This window comes from Rhipicephalus microplus, chromosome 4, assembly GCF_043290135.1.
Source record: "Rhipicephalus microplus isolate Deutch F79 chromosome 4, USDA_Rmic, whole genome shotgun sequence".
In the NCBI taxonomy this organism is placed as follows: domain Eukaryota; kingdom Metazoa; phylum Arthropoda; class Arachnida; order Ixodida; family Ixodidae; genus Rhipicephalus; species Rhipicephalus microplus.
This window is the reverse complement of record NC_134703.1, coordinates 2,042,710-2,063,176: the sequence shown is the minus strand read 5'-3', so window position 1 is coordinate 2,063,176 and position 20,467 is coordinate 2,042,710. Positions and strand designations below refer to the sequence as shown.

General features: G+C 45.4%; 1 protein-coding gene across 1 annotated transcript; it reads right to left on the bottom strand.

The window, feature by feature from the left end:
- Positions 1 to 8,774: 8,774 nt before the first annotated feature.
- On the bottom strand, positions 8,775 to 19,659 carry LOC142814079 (facilitated trehalose transporter Tret1-like). Its single transcript, XM_075892016.1, has 5 exons — positions 19,353 to 19,659; positions 15,616 to 15,839; positions 13,237 to 13,505; positions 10,187 to 10,459; positions 8,775 to 9,123 (listed from the first exon to the last, which is right to left on the bottom strand). Exons 1-5 carry the CDS (start codon positions 19,657 to 19,659, stop codon positions 8,775 to 8,777), a joined length of 1,422 nt encoding a protein of 473 aa, XP_075748131.1.
- Between the last annotated feature and the right edge of the window lie 808 nt (positions 19,660 to 20,467).

The window sequence follows — 20,467 nt, the reverse complement described above, 5'->3', positions numbered from 1 at the left end:
TCATGTGATATAATGAGAAGAGACGTCATAGTTGAGGGCTCCGGAAATTTTTGACCACCTGTGGTTCTTTAACGTGCATCCAAATCTGAGCACCCGGGCCTACAGCATTTTCATATCTGCCTGCATGGGAAATGCAGCCACCGCAGCTGGGATTCGATCGCGCGGCGAGCTATATATATATATATAATGTGTGTGTGTGTGTGTGTGTGTGTGTGTGTGTGCGGCGTGTGTTCGTGTGTGTGCGCGCGTGCCATCCGGACGACTAGTGTAATCATAAACATGGTGTCGGCGCGTGAACATGAGAGCGCGTGCTGCCTGGTGCCATCGGTTGCGCCTACTGATACGGACATGAATCTCAGAACATACACAGTTTATTTGAGGCGAGGCTATCTTATGCACTTGCCTTTCATGAGAGTGAGCTCAGATGACTGAAGCGCGTCACAGTAAATAATTGCTGGCGTATGGCGCATGCGCAAAGCTTGGCAGTGCATAGCAACGCGTCGCTGTGAAAAGAACAGTGTACAAGCTCCGACTTTTAGTTTTGCACCCCTCAAACAAGCTTGCTATTTTATACAGTAGACTACCGCGATGACCTTCTGTCAATATTACAGAAAGACCCTCCATTATGAAAAGATCCCGCACTTTTTCCCATGCTTGTCCAATCCTCCTAGTACACGCTGTGACGAAATGCTGCTCATGGAAAACACCACACTCCACTGAGCTTGTCGATTGATCCTCTGCGCTGCAAAACGTTGCCTTGGCCCTTCAGTGATGCAGTTTCGGCTGCTTAGTTGACATATAAATTCTTCTGTTCTGCCTCTACCATTTTTAGAGTCCTGGACTACCGGTACAAGTGGTTATGCCTAAGTGAAAGCATCTGAAATAAGGAAGCGTCTCACTACTTCACCGCTAAGGGAAAAGTGCAGTACATAATTTATTCCCAAATTTCTTGTACAAGCATCTCCGCAATGAACGTGTGCGTAGTTATTTCTCTATTAGATATTTTGTACCACTGGATTGTTTACTGGCTCTTTGAAACTGTGGGTCACATGCTTCTGTGTAAGTGTGGACCTTGTTCATGACTTCCCTATTGTGAGCGCTCATCGCTTATTCGGTGCTAACGTGATCGGCAGCCAGAAACAAACTCCGTTCGCGTTAACGCCAACGTTCCCTTAAGCCAGCGTGTACGAGAGTTAGTTACGCCGGCTGGACGGTAAAGGAGTTGCCCTCTCTTGTCTTATAGTATAGCACTCCATTTCGGTGCCCGTCGGCAAAAGTAACTTTTTATTACGGCAGGATACTTGTCAGTCTACAGCACCCAATCGCCCCATAATATTGTAATGCTATAATAATTTGCAAAGCGTAGAACGCATTCCTGTAAGGGTCACATAAAAAACTGAACTTTCGCCGCCAACTGGCAGAGTTCACAGAAGGGCATTCACTTTAAAATTTTTGTCGTTAAATTATAGAACAACTCTGGACCAGAAACCACCGTATCAAAATATACCTTCAGCATGACAAGAGAAAGAAAAACGTGGCAACCGTCACAGCACTCTAGTGATTACAGTACTTCCATTTACATCACCAGTGGTGTGTCAATGCGAACTCATGTGGCAATAAACTGCTGAATATTTCTCATACAAAAAATATCAGTTGCGATATTGTCTCTTACTCTGGTTTTTCATGTCGTCACAACCCTTCAGCATCGTCTCGCGTCACTGTAGAGCACGATCGACTGATTGCACCTCGTTGTGTGAATTTGCGACTGCACAAGCTGATAGCCACGTGCAGCCGAAACTCACGAAGTTTTGATTGGCTCTGTGCTTACCGATTACATTTTCCACGTGTTTTACGAAGCGATAAGTGATGAGTCAGAGAAGATGCTTGTAGAAAATGTGGTGAATGCGACGAAGGAACCATTCATACCTTCTTGTACTCTTGTAGTCTGATTTAACAGCCCCTAAAGAAGCTTTGAGTATATGAAGAATGAGCGTGGCTCAGGTTCGTGGCAGAATTAGTGACGACAGCAGTTTAATCACGTGATCAGGATGAAATCAGCTATAGATTGGTCGATATACAGTATCAGTTGTGAATTTTATTGCTTCGCCATGCAGTTGCCCACTCGTTCTACCTTGTCCCGCATGACTGACGTGAGCAATAAACTGATTTTACTATGTTTTCGGCGTTTGCGACTGGGTGAGCAGAGATTGCACCGTGTAGTCGGGAAGCGTGAAATACTGACCAGCTCAACGCTTTGCGCTTGTAGTGCACGTGTTTCCTGCAGAAACAAGTGACGAAGAGAAGATAGCGCTTATAGGAAGGCAGCGAAGGCGAGGAGGGAACTGCCCTCTCACATTTGAACTCGGTGCGCATTGGGGGCCATTTGAACGTTCACTGCTAGGGAATGTTACCGTAAGTGTCGGAATAAGGGCTGAAGCGACGCGCTGTGTATTGCTCGCTTTCACGGTGAGGATACAGAATGTAGCTTCCCACGGTGTTGTTGCTGCAGTACTGACGTCGATTGGAGGTGTAGCTATTTACCGTCAAGGCCCAGCGCTTCAGATGTACCGACGACGATACACCGCGCGCCCCTCGTGGCCTGGCAAAGGCTTCGCCTCCGCTCGCTTCGAGCGTTGCCCGATGGCCCTGGTGGTGTCGCGAGCTGGGAGGACGAAGCAGGTATGTAACCTAAGACGTCGACAAAAGTGTACTTCCTTTTTTGCGGCTGTTATTTCACCCCTACCTCCCACCCAAATTTACCTTTTATTTTTTTTGCATCAAGATGAACTAATATGAACTAGCTCAAATGTCTGTTTTTCAAAATTATAATATATTCATCGCTTTAATATGAAAGAAATATAAATTAAACACCTTGTCGTACTTTTTGAGCTTTTAATGAAAACGCTAAAATTATATTGGTTGCCTTGCTCGACTTCAGTTGATTGATATGTAGGGTTAAACGTCTCAAGACCACCGTATAAGAGACGCCATTGCGAAGCGCATCGAAAATTTTGATTTGTAGGGTTTAACGTCCCAAAACCACCATATGATTATGAAAGACGCCGTAGTGGAGGGCTCCGGAAATTTTGACCACCTGGGGTTCTTTAACGTGCACACAAATCTGAGCACACGGGTTTACATTTCCGCCTCCATCGGAAATGCAGCCGCCGACGCCGGGATTCGAACCCGTGACCTGCGGGTCAGCAGCCGAGTACCTTAGCCACTAGACCACCACGTCGGGGCGCACCGAAAATTTTGACCACCTTGGGTTCTTTAACGTGCACCCAAATCAGGGCACACGGGCCTACAGCATTTTCGCCACCTCCATCGAGAATGCAGCCGCCGCAGCCGGGATTTGATCCCAGAGTTAAATTGGCAAAGTCATGGCTGGACTGCAAAAACGTGTGAACGTTCCATGCGCCTTTGCAGTCTGGCCAGGTAAACATTATTCATGCATTAAAGTATATAAGGTGCCAGTGATTGAAACGCAATAGTTGGAACGCGTGGCTGCTACCTGTGAGTGTGACGGGAAGGTCGAGAGTGCTCGGGGCGCATGATGACTGCATTCAACGAAGCCTTCGAGATTAGCTCCGGCAATGCGATTCATTAAAGAGCTTCTCGGTAGTGCAGCCAGAGCGCTGAAAGCCTTCCTGACGCATGCCCCCCAGCTACAGCCGCTTCGCATGACAAGTGAGTGCAGAGTATTGAAGCCACGACAAGCAGCTGCACTCCGCCGGCGTCACCAAGGTACACGTACCAAACGGCTGCCTGTCGGAAGCAGCAGCCACGTGTCACAAACACTCTCGCCCTTGCCGTCACCTTCACCGCCAGAAGCCACCCACTCAGATTTGAGCGTTTCAATCAACGAGCGCTGTACGTGTGCTTGTGTGAGTGGTGCATGAAAGAATACACTGGGTGGCTCCGAAGAGCACGCAAGAATGCCCTCGAGCATGCTCTAAAATTACAATGTAAGTGTGTCGGCTACACGTCCCGTGACGTGGTTCAATAGCATTAGTCTAGTTCGGCTAACGGCGGACCGTGATATTGGACTAATGATACTAGATGTAAGCTTCACCTTTTCGAATCCAGAAGCAAGCCTCCCTTACGAAATCGAGACTTGTGCTTACCGTATTTAGGAACACAGTGGAGTTTCTTGATAGTGATGATGACGATGAAGCCACTGCCTTATAGAGGTCGTTGTCCTTGCTGCCCTTCACTTGTGGCTCATACCCACTGTGGGGTATCGGCCAATATTTGAGTGGTCTTATAAAGTATTATTCAATCTTAGAGTAAAGGAACTCACAAATTGAAAATGTAGAGGTGGTGTTCAAAATAATGACACTCAAGCACATCTTTTTCACGCATAATGGGGGTGCCAGAAACAAAATGATTCAAAAATGCATTCAATGACAATAAATGCTTCCCGCTGCCCAGTTTGTGGCACATCTGCCTTTGTGGGAGAGTGTCATCAGGAAGATATCATCGAAGATTGAACGCATTGTCATCATACGAAGAAACGTTACCAGTATTTTCGCCCGCTTTTCACGTGCTCGCAGTATATAAATATAAGAGCTACCTCTTTACCCCTTCCACTGCCACGATGGTCTATTGGTTAAGGTACTCGGCTGCTGACCCGCAGGTCGCGGGATCAAATTCCGGCTGCGGTGGCTGCATTTCCGATTGAGGCAAACTGCTATAGGCCCATGTGCTCAGATTTCTGTGCACCTAAAGGGCAATTCTGGTGCATTTTCAACCATACCGATATGATGCTGTTTTATGGACAGTCCTGTAAAAGCTAGCGTGGTTCATTTTGCTCAGACACTCCTCAATGATTTTATATCTGCAATAAACGATGAGTCAAAGCATAAACTAAAACAGCGAGCTGCTCCGTCATTCATGCAGGCTATTGTATGACGTCACGTAATTTCGTCGCTGATGATGTCACGATATCCGCTACATTCCGCTACGGCTGGCCAAGGTGTAAACATAGCTAATGTGCTTTTAGGGGCGAAGCTCCTTATGGCGTGGCTTGGGCGTCCCTCGTATGTAACCACCAGTGGCACATACTCGAAATAGGTATAACACTTGACCTCCAAGGTGGTGCCAGTGAGACATTCCTTCTGTGCGTTGTTTAACAATAAAAAATAGTGCTCAATGTAAATGCCAATGGCTGCTAATGGGGAATGAGAGACATGAGCATTCGGCTTTTAGTCAACGCGCACACTGCGATCCCCATTAGCAGCCATTGGCATGTACATTGAGCACTATCGGACAAGAAAGGGATGCTACATTATACTCGCTGGGTGTAACCTCCTTAGCTTTAGAAAGGTTTAGCGAGCGTTGAGCCGCAGTGCCATGAATACAATGAACTTGTATATACCACGAATGAACTCAAGGTGGTTAAAAATGAGAAGTAGATACGAAGCGCAAGCTGTAAGAAAGTAAAAGCCGAATTCTCCTGTCTCTCATTTCTCATTAGCAGCCATTGGCATGTAAATTGAGCCCTATCTTACAGGGAAAGGTTGCTACGTTATACTCGCTGGGCGTAACCTCCTTGGTTTTCGAAAGGTTTAGCGAGCGTTTGGTCGCAGTGCCATGAATACAGTGAACTAGAATATACCATGAACTCAAGGTGGTTAAAGGTGGGAAGTGGACCCAAAGCGCAGGCCGTAAGAAAGTGTGCGTGTGCCACCTCTCGTTTAGTCCTTGGTATGTCCGCTGGATGGCGGTGCTTCTATATGGGGTATATATGATAAAAAGATGCGAGATGGTGGGACTTGGAGTGTTGAATAGATGAACGAACGGACACACAAACAGATGCATGGATGGACGCATGAACGGACGCAGGGGCGGATGCATGAAAGAACGCAGGGACGGGCGCACAAACAGACGCATGGACGGTCACACAGACGGACGCATGGACGGACAAATGCTTCGCCCCACTCTCCATCATTCACTCCGTGGATATGCTGCCATTTTTTTCTGACGCCGAAAAGCAAGTTGGCGATGTCATCCGATGCGGAATTAAGGTGGGCTAGCTTATCTGAACTTACTATAGTGACAAGTTCAGTGATGATTGCGACTACTATATGAGCGCGGAAGCGTCGTTTTTTTATTTCAACCCTCCGGTGCCTGAAGTATCTGACATTTCCAGGATAGATTTTATCGTTGCTCAATATTGTAAAGCCGACCTCAACGACGACTAACTCGCTGTATGCAGCTGACAAAACTGAACTGTACTCGCGTTGTCGTTGCCCTTTGAAGAAATCGCGCGCTGCGTTCGTCTGCTGGGAAAGGCGGCGTTATTGAAGGACAGTAGACCCTTACGTCACATACACAGGATGGCCCGCGCTTACAAGCGTGATTGCAGAATCGGCTACCGATTCTCAAATTTGTTTTCTAAAAACTAAATGTCTTACGGTTGTATACTTTGGCACATATTACCACGGCACCAACGACAGCACAAGTTTGAGGTGTCATTAAATTTGGTGAACATTGAAATACACCAGAGTTCTCGTTTACAGAAAACCAGGTGGTCGAACTTTCCGGAGCCTTCCAGTGCGGCGTCCTTCATATTCATATGGTGGTTTCGTGACGTTAAACCCTACATATCGATCAATCAACCTCTTCACCCACTTAGATTATAAACGTTCCTGCGGAACCTTAGATTGTTATCTACGTCTGATTTATAGGCAAGGTGCGCTTGAGATTGTGCAAGTGCGCCAGATGTTACAGCGTCATGATAAGAGCCGGTTCTAAGGCGTCGAACCTGCCACTATCATAATCATAAACGGGTATATGCCAAAAAACGGGTGCCATGCGCTGCAGTTGATTTACGTAGCAGTGCCCAAGGCCAGCATTATCGTGAGCATCAGCGCTTATATCAGCCTCTGTTGTTGCTATTAGGCATGTGTCAGTTGATATCTTTGCGCAAGTGCAAACAACTAGTTATATAAACATTTTATTTATTTATTTATTGGTACTGCGATCCCCAGGAGTGATTTTAGCAGGTGGGTACGAAATACGTAAACATCAGCATATAACATCAGGCAAACAGATAGAACAGTCAATCACATTTCGCATAGTAGGCAGCCATATAACACAAAGCAGACAAATAACTATCACTTGCGTTTTACAACGTAAACAAACGTAACAAAATTTTACCGATGACACATCACTCTCATTTTAAGAAAAGAAAACAAACAAGCACACAAGTAAACATCTGCAACTCTTCAACATATGTCTGTGCGTGCAACATTTATACATATTGTCTAGGGTTGTGACGTGAACGAAGGAATCAGACTGAAGGTTGGATGATAAACTGTTTATCTTGGCCTAACTTGTTGTTACGTAAAATGAAAATCGGATTACAGCAACACACTGGCATTGATAGCGGCGAGCAGAGCGTCAGCCGTCGATAAACTGACAAGCGGCAAACCGTGTCGGCATTTACACACTTGCCATCAAAAGTTCTAGCGTTATCGCTATCAGTGATGTAGGTTCCAGAATAATCTGTAATGTTTACCAGGTGGGCATAATTTTAACAAATCGATCTACTACAGCCTTGAGGCTTTTGGAACATTGTAGGTGCGGTTTGCCCTGACTGTAGCGTAACGGATGATAACAAAATTTGAGGAAAGGAACGTGGCAATATGTTTAGCGTCATTTCATGACGTGTCGCTCAATAAAAAAATGCAGCATGGTCTCCTTCCCTCCGCATGCTTCGCATAACGTCGATTCCCAGGTACGTGGGATCTACCGAATTTTTTTGTGAACCAGAAACACTTGGGCAGTTTCTAATAATTGGTGTATCTATATAGCTGCCTATGCCAACATGCTTTTTATTGTAACCCTAATTTGGTTAAAAACTTTCGATATACTCGAGTGCATAGTGAAGTCGCTTAAGGACTCATGGCATGAATAACGTCACTTGCCTCTCGCGTAGTTAGCCAAAAGCCTCCCCCCCTCCCCGTGTGGCCAGTACCCTATTACCATGACACAAGGTATACGAATATGTGCCAGTTACCACGGCTGGCATTCCATTCCGCAACATTAAGGTCTGGTAAAGGGAAAGAAGAGGGAGGGAATGTCGGAATGTCGCAGGTCGCTATTCGTTGCATTCTTAGGGCAGCGTGGCCGGCGAACATTTTACCAACACTGTACATATCGTAATGCAATCTATTACACAAGCAGTCACAGTGGCGGCTGAGTAATATCAATTGTGGTCATGATGCTTTCCTAAAGTTCACTTATAGAACAATATAACGAACACTATACATGCATTAACCAATGTATAAGTATTCACATCCATTAACAAGTTATTCAAGCGCTGAGTGACCCCGTAGCGATTCGGCAATGAATGCTACTCTAAAGTGCCCACCACTGTAACTTAGCATCTACTTAACTCCGACAAAACTTTTTGCTACCTGTGCTCTACACTGATTTCCGACGTGACGTAGGACCATAAGCAAACGTTTCGGAGCCAAAGCAGTCGCCATTAATTCAAGCGTATAAGCCCCCCCACATTTAACAACTGAATTTGCACCTATGGACTTCACACTTCGAAACACTTGGCATAGAATAAAACTGGCACAGACAGGTACTCGCCGACTGCTTCACATTAAATCAATTCCAATAATATGTGGGACACGCCAGCGGCAATTAACAAGAACTCGTTGATTCCACTATTCTCATTAGGTTTAACAATCAAGAATATTATTCGTATTACTATGGCATAGTCATGAGAGAAAAATATAGGAGAAACATGGCAAAAATCAATTGTCCTTGGCGATGTCAACAAGTGAACGTCCTTCTGTCTCCGGAATAATGACGACCGTGAAGCAGGCCGTGAGCACATAGGCGAGGCAAAACGCAAGAAAAACTCGTCTATCTTGCACGACTGCCAGTATACTGTCTTCAAAATGCACGATGAAGAACAAAATGGTCCATCGCGTTGCCCAGATGACTGCGGAGCCTAAGTAGCGTATACGCAGCGGTACCAGCTCCCCAGTCAGCAGAGGGGGCAAGTGGCACAGTCCAAATGAGTAGCTCAGCACGAGGGTTGCGATGGACAGCAAACCATGCCAGTTGATTGGCTCGGATCTTTTAGCAGGAATCCACGTGCTGCGAAACGCCCGAAAATCCCCACAATTAGGATTCATGATAATAAATGCAGTGGATATTCCCTGGCATGGTGTGATCTGGAGTATGTCTTGTTTTTTGATATTAAAATCAAATAGTTCATCAAATAGAATTTGAAATCAAATAGTTACATACAATGTAGCAATGCCAAACCCACTAAATTGAGACATGGGGTCGCATGATTCAATCTAGTCGCATGATTGAAACTAAATGCACACTTTATTAATTTTTTTGGAACGCGATATGATTTCGAGTTGTATATACTCCCTACTGCATATGCTATCTTTGCGTCCAACAACAGACAACTCGTTCAACGCATGCCAGCCAGCCAGAGAACGTCCCTAGTTATATGATATGGCAGTAGATCACGAGTTCGCAGATGATAATTCGTTTTTCTGATGGCATGAGCCTTTTATATTTAGGGTGCTCCCAGACCCCTAGCAATGAAAAGCAACAGAAATATAAGCTGATAGTTAGTCTAAACATTATATGCAAGTTAGAGCGCATGACACGCCGACACGAGCACTATTGGCTGTCTTATTCGTAGCAAATAAATATGTGTACAATATTTTAAAAAGTATTCCAGAACTAACTGGACCTTCAGCACCACTTTGTCTTTTTATCTTCGCTTTCATTTCCTACTTCTGTAGCTTGAGCTAATTCTAAAAAAATAATCTTCAAATCGCTTGAAAAGAAAATCTTTTCGTGTTCACAAAACACTTGAAGGAAAGAACGAAGGAGACAGAATGGAGTGTACAGTTTCATCTTTCTGACCATGTAAATAAACCTACGTTCTGTCTCTCTACGAACGCATCCCCTCACGGGCGAGCATTCGGCTATGCGAACGACGGCGGGGAGCCAGCTACCCTAAAGATACCGGCTGTACCTGCCATCAACATCCTCGAGTCTTTACAGCAGTGACTATGTTTCTTGTTGGCCATGAAGCATTCTACGCAGCGAAAACAGGTTTTCCTTGCCAAGATTGTTGTACTGAAAAACCCAGGCTGTTCAACTTCAACTCGCCCAAACTGTCACCAGTACATACCTAAATGACATGTTCTCTAGCGGTCGTAGCGTGAAATGAGCCGCGGTGATGAGAACCGCCGATGCGCCCAAGAGCCAGCGACGACCGACCACTTGCGTCTGCGCAGCAAATAGCGCAGCCACGCCAGTCTGACCTGCGAGCAGCAGCGACGTCGCCGGGTTCGCTTTAGACTCTTCCATCAGGTTGCCAATAATCTGCAGAGCCCTCAGTTGGAACAGCTGGAACAACGACAGGTTCTGCAGAAGGAACAGAAGCAGGCAAGCGCACACCATCCTGCGAAGATGAATAGCTGATGTTAGAAGAACAGTTCGATCGTTTATCTGTCAGGTGTGGAAATGCTGTTTTGTAGTTGTGACACAAGCCTCGCGAAAACATTTTGGTCTTGGGCTCGTTACCTTGAACGTGGTAAGTTAATGTAGATATATCGTTAACCACAGAAGGAGTTCGCGATAATTATACTTGCGAGTATAATTATTAAATGCTGAAGTTCGGCCTACAACAAAGTCCCAGATGCAAATTCGTAACCTAAACATTGTAAGCTAGCGTCCTGTGCTGGTACCGTTGTAATATTTTTGTTCGAGAAACAGTAATCGACAAGCTCCAGGCTAAGCGCACACGCGAAATCACTGAGGCAGTAAAAATGGTGCGTGAGTTAGTGAAGCATCCATCAGTTTATCGTGAAAATAAATCTTTTCTAAGAATCACGTGCTACTGCGACCACAAGTCGCACTTCGTTCATTTTGTTTTGATAGTTTTTCGTTTGATTTTTCAGATGTATATTTACGTGTAGTTTGCATTACCTTTTCATTTGAATGGTTGTCGACTTATTTGGGTTATGTGTCTCTTTCACGAACCTAAGTTTGAATTAACCAGATGAAATTATTGAGACCATGGTCGTTCGCGAAGCTTTGTTATCGTGAAACATCAATGAGGTATGGAGATCGTCTGTGTCGACACAAAGAAGCGACAAATCTATTGTATTCCATGCGGCCGCCTAAAAAGGCACCAGGCCATTCCCTTACGTATACCTCAAACGCGCAGTGTGCTCAGTCTCGGGAGACTAAAGGCCATCCTGAGGAATGAGGGCGATTCGTCGTATACGTATTGCGGCCTAGCTCACGTGGGACAGGGCCACAATCTATAGGGATGCTGCCCCCCCCCCTCAATCGGGAGTTGGTAAAAAGACAGCGATACCTAGAAAATGCCACTCAATTTAGCTGTCATAATGGACAGCGACAGCAGCAGCTCCTTGAGTTCCGACTCAACATTTAACCCCCCTCCCACCCGACCCGCCTTTCTTTTCCTTTTCCCTACATTCCCTAGAGCTGCTTGCTTCACATTTATTTTTTAATACAGCTAAGTGAAGCACGAAGTGTTCTAAGCTAGCAGATGAACTCAAGTGTTAAATGTGCACAGGTTTGGTGCGATGGCTAAGAAGCACATAAAAAGTCAGTTTCACCGCAAGGGTGAAGCAGTGAATGTGATAGCAACATAATGGAATGCAACGCGGAGAATGACCAGCAGATTGTAACGTAAAGCGCGCTGCTCACGTAAAAATTACGCACAATACAACACACACAGGACGAGAGCTAACTAACAGTGTTTACACCTCGACACCTAACGCGCTGTTTAAACAAAAACGACGCCCGAAACCTAATCACAGCAACAAATAGGAGTCTGAACTAACATGTATACCCGTTGTTACTTCGCCGTGTTTGAAAAACGCTCTCTTTTCGACAACGGGGCCTTCCAGTGAGCGATGTGATATATGTGCGCCCAGCAATTAAACGTTCCGGGGAACCGTCTTTTCGCCGTCTTTTCAGTGCTGTCTTTTCTTTCTCTTTTACTCCTTCCCTGTCCTGTATTTTTTCTGGTGTTGCACTGTAAGAAAGTTCACGATGGTTCCAGGGAAAGCTGAATGCACGTGATTCTCTCCTATCACAGGACACAGGATAAGTGCGCAGATAAGGCCCCTTCCCTCCGCCGAGCGAAGCACGCGTGGGAGATGAGCGTGCGTCGGCGCATCGCGACGAGCTGGGCGCCGAGCTTTACGCTGAGTGCACTGGTAATGCTGAAAACAAGCTATTTCCCCCGAGATAGGCACCGCCAGCTCTAAATGGTAGATCTAAATAGCTTGGCGTTTCAACGTGGAAGGAGGTACTCCTTCGCGGCTCAGTCGCTAACACCGCATGCTCTCGAATGAAAGGACTTGTTCTGGATTTTTTTCTCGTGTTCATATATATATATATATATATATATATATATATATATATATATATATATATATATATATATATATATTAGTGAATGATGGCGGATGTCGAAGCCGACGCTGCCGGGAATATACAGCCAAGAGTGTCTTTATAAATGCTATCGCAATAAAAACCTACGCCGTCTGTCATCTATAGGAAACGTATATTTGTGACGGCGTGTCGCGATCGATAATATTGTTATTAAAGCCACGACTAACGCTTCCAAACAGAATGCGAACTACGTCAGAACATGTGTCGTATAAAGGGATGCTTCCTCGACGTTTCCAATTCACCGCAATTACAAGCAAGTAGCACCAACAGCAATAAACAGGAACCGCCCCTCCCTCCCCCCCGCCTGCTCTATACAATCAAGCGTGAGGGGGTCGTGATGTACTGTGGCTGCTAACGGTTGCCACTACGGTGCCAGACCCAACCAAATATCACCGGAAAATTGTTTCTCATGCTTTTTTTTATTTCGATTTGGTGTACTTCTGATTTTCGGCAGTTAAATTCTTGTTGCGTTGCGAAATATCTCCTTCAAGGTTATCGTTCTGTATTCATTAAACACAAATGTAACTTTTCTAGCATAAGTTGACAGATACTGTAACTTTAGCTATTTCTTTTTCAGATCAAGTCAGTTAAAACCTTTGTCTGGTGTAGAGCTGGCAGTCATATTGAACTTCTTTTTAATGCTACTAAGGCTCATTTGTATTACTGATTTCAATTATATTTTTCTCAGACTATAGCTGCCATTTTGCCTTTTCTGCAGTCTATCAGTCATATAAGCTTGTTACTCACCGGCTCATCTTGAGCCAATGAACGCGATGGGCTGCCGACTCTTCCTTCTTTACTCTCAGTTCGGGTGGCAAGTCTATGCCGTAGAGACGAGAAGCCGCGATGTTGGCTGCCTGCCGACAGCCTCTGGCTATGAACATGCTCGGACTCTCGATCACGTACTGATGAAAGGCCAACACGGCCAGGCGCCATGGTGCGCAAAGGAATGCCTGAAACTCCCACTTGACCCTGTCGATCAAACAGACTGCCACCGCACCTGCACTCATCGCTACCTGGAAGGTGCGGAACAAACTTTTTGAAGATGATAGTCGTTCTTGGGGACCTTCGATGAAAAAATTTTGGTCTGTCTGTCATTTGTCTGTTTGTCCACTCTTAACGGCCCCGGGTATTTGAAACGGCCGACCCCATTCGCACCGCCCACCAATGTTGTTCAAGGCTTAGCGTACATACTTGTGCGATCAACTAATAAGCAATTTTTGCGCAAGTCTGGGACGCCATAACAACACGTATGTATTCTGCATGTGCATATTTTACTGGAAAAGGCATACATAAATAAAATAATTTTAAGGACCGTAGCGCTTATCAAGCTGCGCTGACCATGCAATGCTTGCACGAAAATATGAGTGTTTCCAACGCTTTGCTAAGACGCCATGGTGGTGGCACCTACCCGTCGCTTTGCGTTCTACACCTTATCCCCTCTGAGACGGGCGCGCACACTCGACTCAAAGCCACGCGCTTCGTTTTCCAAAAACACTGCCAGGTGGCACTCATGTCTCACGTGTGACGTGACTTGATGTGCTCGTTCGCGTTCGCTACCATTCATCTATTCATCAATTTTCTTGCGCGGAACATCAAATAAATTGTTCACTCTCTCCACACGCAAGTCTATCGTCTTTCGACGACATTTGCTGATTACATGCAGATACGGGGCCGATTTTTTTTAGTATTGTGCAGCCTAGCGCAGATTCCACTGCACACGTTTCTTTTCTTTAATGTCATGAGTAACGTGTGACGCTCCTTTTTTTAAGCGATTTCGGTCCTTCACATACTTCTGGTTTTCGGAATATTCAGCAAACGTTTTTAAAAGATGACAGTAGCACGAATTAAATTGTTGTGGTTCAAGATAAGAGTTCAATCGGATACACGCAATATCGGTCGGTAAGCTTTCTTATGATAAAGGTAATTTAACTGTCAGCATAATGAAAGAAAAAATTGAGTTCACTATAATAGCAGGCTGTTCTTTCCTACACCACGCGCTGCTTCCTACGTAGATTCTGAGATCCGTTTTGGCAGTGGCGCGAAACTGTTTGCCAATGCATCACAGAACACGAGTGCCGAAGTGCAAGAGCTACTCCCGAACACAGAAGTCATTGATGAGGGCAACCTGGCCATTTTTTCAGAGATCAAATTGATTGTGTTTCATTATCGTGTACAACAGTCAGTAAATGAGTATCCGAAAGAGACGGCAAAAAGACGTTTTATGAGAACCGCGATTGCACTCTGTCACAGAGCTGAACGATACAGACTACAACAGGAGCATCCAAAAGTGCGGCTACTTCGGCGTCGAAGGGATGTGCAAGTTATGGGGACCATCTCCGTTGATTGACGTTACATTAATTAAACTCAGACGTGCAATTCCTCGTCGTGTTGGGCATTTCGCGTTACTTGTTATATTTCTGTACGTGGAAACGAACAATGTACAAGGGCGTCACGTCATGTAAACATGTTGCACATGCGTATTGCGTTAATACGGCTGCAGTCTGAACGCCAGTATATAAACGTCAATGTGTTAATTTATTATTTAGCTGGGGTTACTTTTGAACATAGGTATACGCAAGTTTTCTATTCAGGGGTGGGGGCGAAAGGTGAAAATTTATCGCAATACCCCCCCCCCCGTCAATGTATGGTGCTCATTCCCCCATCTCTCTCTCTCTCTCTCTCTCTTTCAAGGGATTAGGAGGCGGCTGCTCACCCTGCCCTCCTGCCATCTTTTGGTGTACGTCTTAGTTTTTGACGATTGCAACATATTCGATACCGTGGCGATTTGTCTATGGAACGTCTGCGTTAGAACTCTCGTAAACTTCGATGTTTTTACTGATGCCCAATTCGCAGGTAGGTTATAAATGATATGCGATACACACATTGAGTACTTAACGTTAACTTATTAGGTATAACTATCGACATGTTGAATACTTATAACAAGCAATATGTGAATGTGTGTTATGCAGCATTAACATTACCAAATATCCCAGCAATTTGCTATACGCATGACAGCCTATATTCCGAGTTTTGATTGCAATGCAAAAGTGACGTATGCAATATTGTGCATAAATGCCATTATCTCTTGTCTAGATTATCATATCAATATGATATTGTGTCAACCTCGTTCAATTCCCCGTAGAAGGCCCGTTTCCTGGGAGGGGCCACATCAGTGACGTAAAGGCTGGCACAGCAGGCCAGGGCGCCTAGCCAGATTCCTCTCGCTGCACGGCTAACCATCAGCATGACGAGGCTGTTTGAGGCAATGAGGCAGACCCATGCACAGAGCAACCCAAAGGCAGACACCAGTAAAGTGCGACGGTGGCCCGTCCAGCGAAGCAGGACCCCTGCAAGTACGTCGATGTGCACAAGTGACAGTTCATTTTTACGTACTGGCTATAGGAGTTTTACTCTCTTTGGGGTTTTACCTAAAGAGTGAAAGAGGATCGATCGACTCTAACAACTAATCTAATGATCGCATGCAATATAGTTACCTCGCGGTGCTTCAACTTCTAATACTTGTGGGTCTCTTATCATAGCCATAGTTGCTACTGCGCCACGAAATCTAAGATGATCAAGCACATAACACCTGTAACATACGTTCTGTATAATAACGAGATTATTTACAAATGTTTTTTTTTCTAAAAACAGCAACATCATGCACTGAGCACTTGTACAGTGTACGCATATATTATACCCACCCCACCGCGGTGGTCTACTGGCTAAAGTACTCGGCTGCTTACCCGCAGGTCGTGGGATAAAATCCCGGCGGTGGCGACTGCATTTTCGATGGCGGCGAAAATGCTGTAGGCCGGTTTGCTCAGATTCGGGTGCATGCTAATGAACACTAGGTGGCTTAATTTCTGGAGCCCTCCGCTACGGTGTCTCTTATAATCATATGGTGGTTTTAGGACGTTAAACCCTCTATATCAATCAATCAACACATATATTACCCATGCGTAGAAACTGAAGCTTATGCATGGTACGTTGGCACGAACAACAAGCCAGGGGGACATACACAAACGACTATGAAAATAACACGAAATAGTTTATCGAAACTATTGATGATAACAAACTATTTCTTTCAAGTTATACCTTTGATTTTAAAATGTGGGAGTGTGATTACGTAATTTTTATGTGTGTATGCTTGTAACCATAAGCTGAAAATCACTTATATTCACTGGTAGCAAATGAAATAGAAGTGTCGCTTCAAAGTGGTTTGCTTGCTGTCAGTTTTAGAAGCGCTAAGTAAGCGTTTGTAAACACATTTTCAGGCCTATTTTTGTGTTTTGTCTATATATTTCGTGTGCTCACAACCTTCGACTAACAAAAACATGTGGATACTGATAATATATATTTGCTGTCAGAGTAACAAGAAATAAAGAACGTTGCCAACATTCATTCACGGGGAAAACTCGCGTAAATGGGTCGCAGAGTAATTGGGGTATCTCGTGAATATTACGGAATTGGTTATGGTTGGGGAATGCTTAATTCTTATTGATTATTGGTTATTCTCAATTATTGAATGAAGGAGAAGCGTTGCCTTCAACGAAGGGTGGGACGCTGATGTTGGGTTGTGCCCCTCTACTGGCTGAAGGTGCAGTTGCTTCATCTACTGGAGTCAAGCGAAGCGTCACGTCAAGCAAAAGCCAAGCAAAGACGCCCTTGACCGAATTCCGAACGCGCGATCAAGCGCCTACATACAGGGTGTTTCAAGAAATGTGTCCAATATTCTTCGAAAATCACTGAAAGAAGATATCTGCATGCTACTCGCGGTGTTGCCCTTCCTGTGACAGCAGGCATCTCCAGATAGGCACAAACAATAACTACGAAAGTAATTATAGAAATCACTACAAATAACTATTTTACGTGTGGTGATAGCCGGTCGACCCAAATTGGTCAATTCAAGCCCTTCCTACGAATAGTCTCTAGCCACTTCGAAATTTCGCGAAAGCGGCCACTGGTAATCACCACGCAGCAATGCAATGATCCTAATATAGCTGGAGAAACCGAAACAGACGCATTAAACAGCGCATGTACCATTCACTTCGACATGGCCCCGAGTGACGACACTGTTTCCCTCGCCGATATAAACCGTTAATTTAGACACTTGGCTGCGAGGCCACTTATGGACGCTCGCTTATTCTTATCCCCCAATGCGAGGGACACAGTGTCGTCATTGAGAGTATTGTCAAAGTGGATGGTATATGTGCTGTTCGGTGCGTCGGTAAACCGACGCACCGAACAGCTAAATTACGCCCATTTCTGGCGTAATTTAGCTGGCTTTCGCCAGCTAAATTACGCCCATTTCATGGCTCCGTGGTGATCATGAGTGGCCGCTTTTCCGAAATTACAAAATGGCTAGAGATTATTCGTAGGAAGAGCTTGAATTGACCAATTTGGCTCAGCCGGCTATCACCACACGCTGAAAAGTTATTTGTAGTGATTTCTATATTTACTTTCGTAACTGATTTTTTTGGCCATTTGAATATGCTTGCTGCCTCAGGATAGGCATTGCAACAAGTAGCACCCAGATACCTTCTTTCTGTAATTTTCAAAGAACATTGGAGCCATTTCTTGAAGCACTCTGTATATGGCGTGGCCAGAGAACGGCTTTGCAGAGCCAGGAGTTGTTTTTTTTTTTTTTTACTGGCAGATGCTGGCTGCGTCAGCCTTGCGAGGCGACTGAGGGGTAAGGGGGCTACAGTTGGCATAGGACGCGAGCATGCGGCACGATACACCAAACGGGAGCATGCGTAATGGAGGCCTGGACGGCGCCGCCGACACCACTTCCGTAACATTGTAGGCCTAAGAAATACTCCGCATTTAAAACTGTGAGTTTAGCTCGCGCAAAAGGCTCACTTTACAGCCATTTTCGGAAGAGTAGTAAACAGGACAATAAATTCCGTGCAGAGTGATTGGAGCATCTTAGAAAAAAAAAACCTATGATGTAGGACAATAAGCAAAGCTTCTTTCGCTTCACGACCATGTTTGAGTCCCGATGCATTCCTATAATATACAACCGCTAGGATTTCCTGTCTCAAAATCAGTGTGATTATGGGAGACGCCATAGTGGAGGGCTCCGGAAAATTCGGCAACATGAGGTTCGTTAACATGCACCTACATCTAAGCACACAGGTACCTCTTGCATTTCGCTTACATCTAAATGTGGCCGCCACTGCCGGCATACGATTTCGGGATCTACGTGTAAGCGCACAAACATAACCACTACACCACCACGATGGCTCTCGCTACATTTTCTGTTTAAATATTTCTGAAAATGTTCTCAGTGTTCCGGCATTCCTCTGTCGTTTCTTTTTAGAGGCCAAGCGCCTTAGGGTGTGGGTCATTCTCTCCCCCCTGGGTAGTATGTAGATAGCTCCTGTTTATGAATCACTTTCTAGATGGTGTTGTGTGTGTATAAGCAAAATTGTATTTAAGATTACTACATGGTGGTAGGGAAATCCAAAATCAAGATGGGAACCGACACATGGAAACAACGTAGTGGGATAATCGAGGTGAACAGTGGAAGTGCCTCAGACAGGCTGGCTGATGTTTCGATAGGGGGACCTATCGGTGATAGGTCCTCTTATTAAAACGTTAGCCAACCTGTCTGAGGCACGTCCACTGTTCACCCTGAAAGATAGGTCCTCTTATCGAAACGTTGGCCAGCCTGTCTGAGGCACTTACACTGTTCACACTGATTATTCTACTACATGGCGGTATAGAGAATATTTATAGTTGATTATTAAAGCGGGGACTCCGACGGAAGAACGGACGTTTCGCCACCGCCCTTTCACCATCATTCACCCTGTGTATATACTGCAATTTTTTGCTCGGCAGGCACAGTCATTTCTCACCCGGCAAAAGTGCCCCTCCTGTCGCGCCAAGCAGGAGGATGTCAGCGGCCCACCGGTTCGCAGGTGCTGTTTTCTGCAGTTCGTACCAGGGCTCACGCTCGATGGAAGGCATGGCTGCCGACGCGCAGCACAGTGTCGTGCCAGCGGCGCACGAGCCCAGACAGGCTACCAGCATGGCTCGTTCATGTAAGCCGTAGGGCGGTGGCAGGTCGACGTCGTCGAGAGGCGAGCCACCCTTGATCAGCGGCCGCCAGCTACGCAGCGCAGCCATGGCTGCGTTGAATGGAGACGAAGGTGAGTCGCCCATGCTTCCATTGGAACCGATTACCGAGAGCGGCGTCAGGGTTCTGGCTGTGCTGCGAGGTGACGCATAATAAGGAAATGTCGTTTTCTGGGCTAGTTGATATCATTCTATCGGAAACAGTGCTAGAAACAAGATTATGTTCACGGGCTGACAAAAGCAAGCGCTTACGCTCAAATATGCTTTTTATTCAGAAACATGGAACAAGATACATACAAAATAGAATAACTGTACGATGAATGCGGGATAAGAAGTTTGGATATATCTGTGATCGAACACCGATGTTCGAAGGCGTTCTGACAGCAAAATAGTCGGCGGCATTAAAACCAGAATTTTCCACTGAGGCAGTATGTGGGTGGGATGCTTCTTCTTCCTTTGTGTGTGTTTCATTTGTGGGGCTTTAAAAGAAGGGTGATCAAGGATACCACGCAGCTTGCCTTGAACTTGAGTATTTCTGAGTAGCTATTCAATAACGTACAACTTTGAAGTGAGGATTCATGTTGTAATACATCATCTCTCACAGGAAGTATTGCGTTTGCCTTTGCTAGGGGTGGCCAACTTGAAGAAGGAAACTGAAAATCACTCACGTAAGTGTTTCTTGACCTGGACGACACGGCGAGGGTTTCCTGCCTGCTTGTGCGCTCCTGGGTTGTGGGCGCCAGGATGATCGTTGCTCCCTTGCTTGTTCCTCGGTACACAGTCGTCGGCGTTTGCGATGACCCAGCTGCTTGCACGTTCGAACGCTGGCTTCTTTGAACTGCCGCTTGTTGTTAGATATGGGCGTACAATACGCAACTTTTCTTTAGTAGAAGCA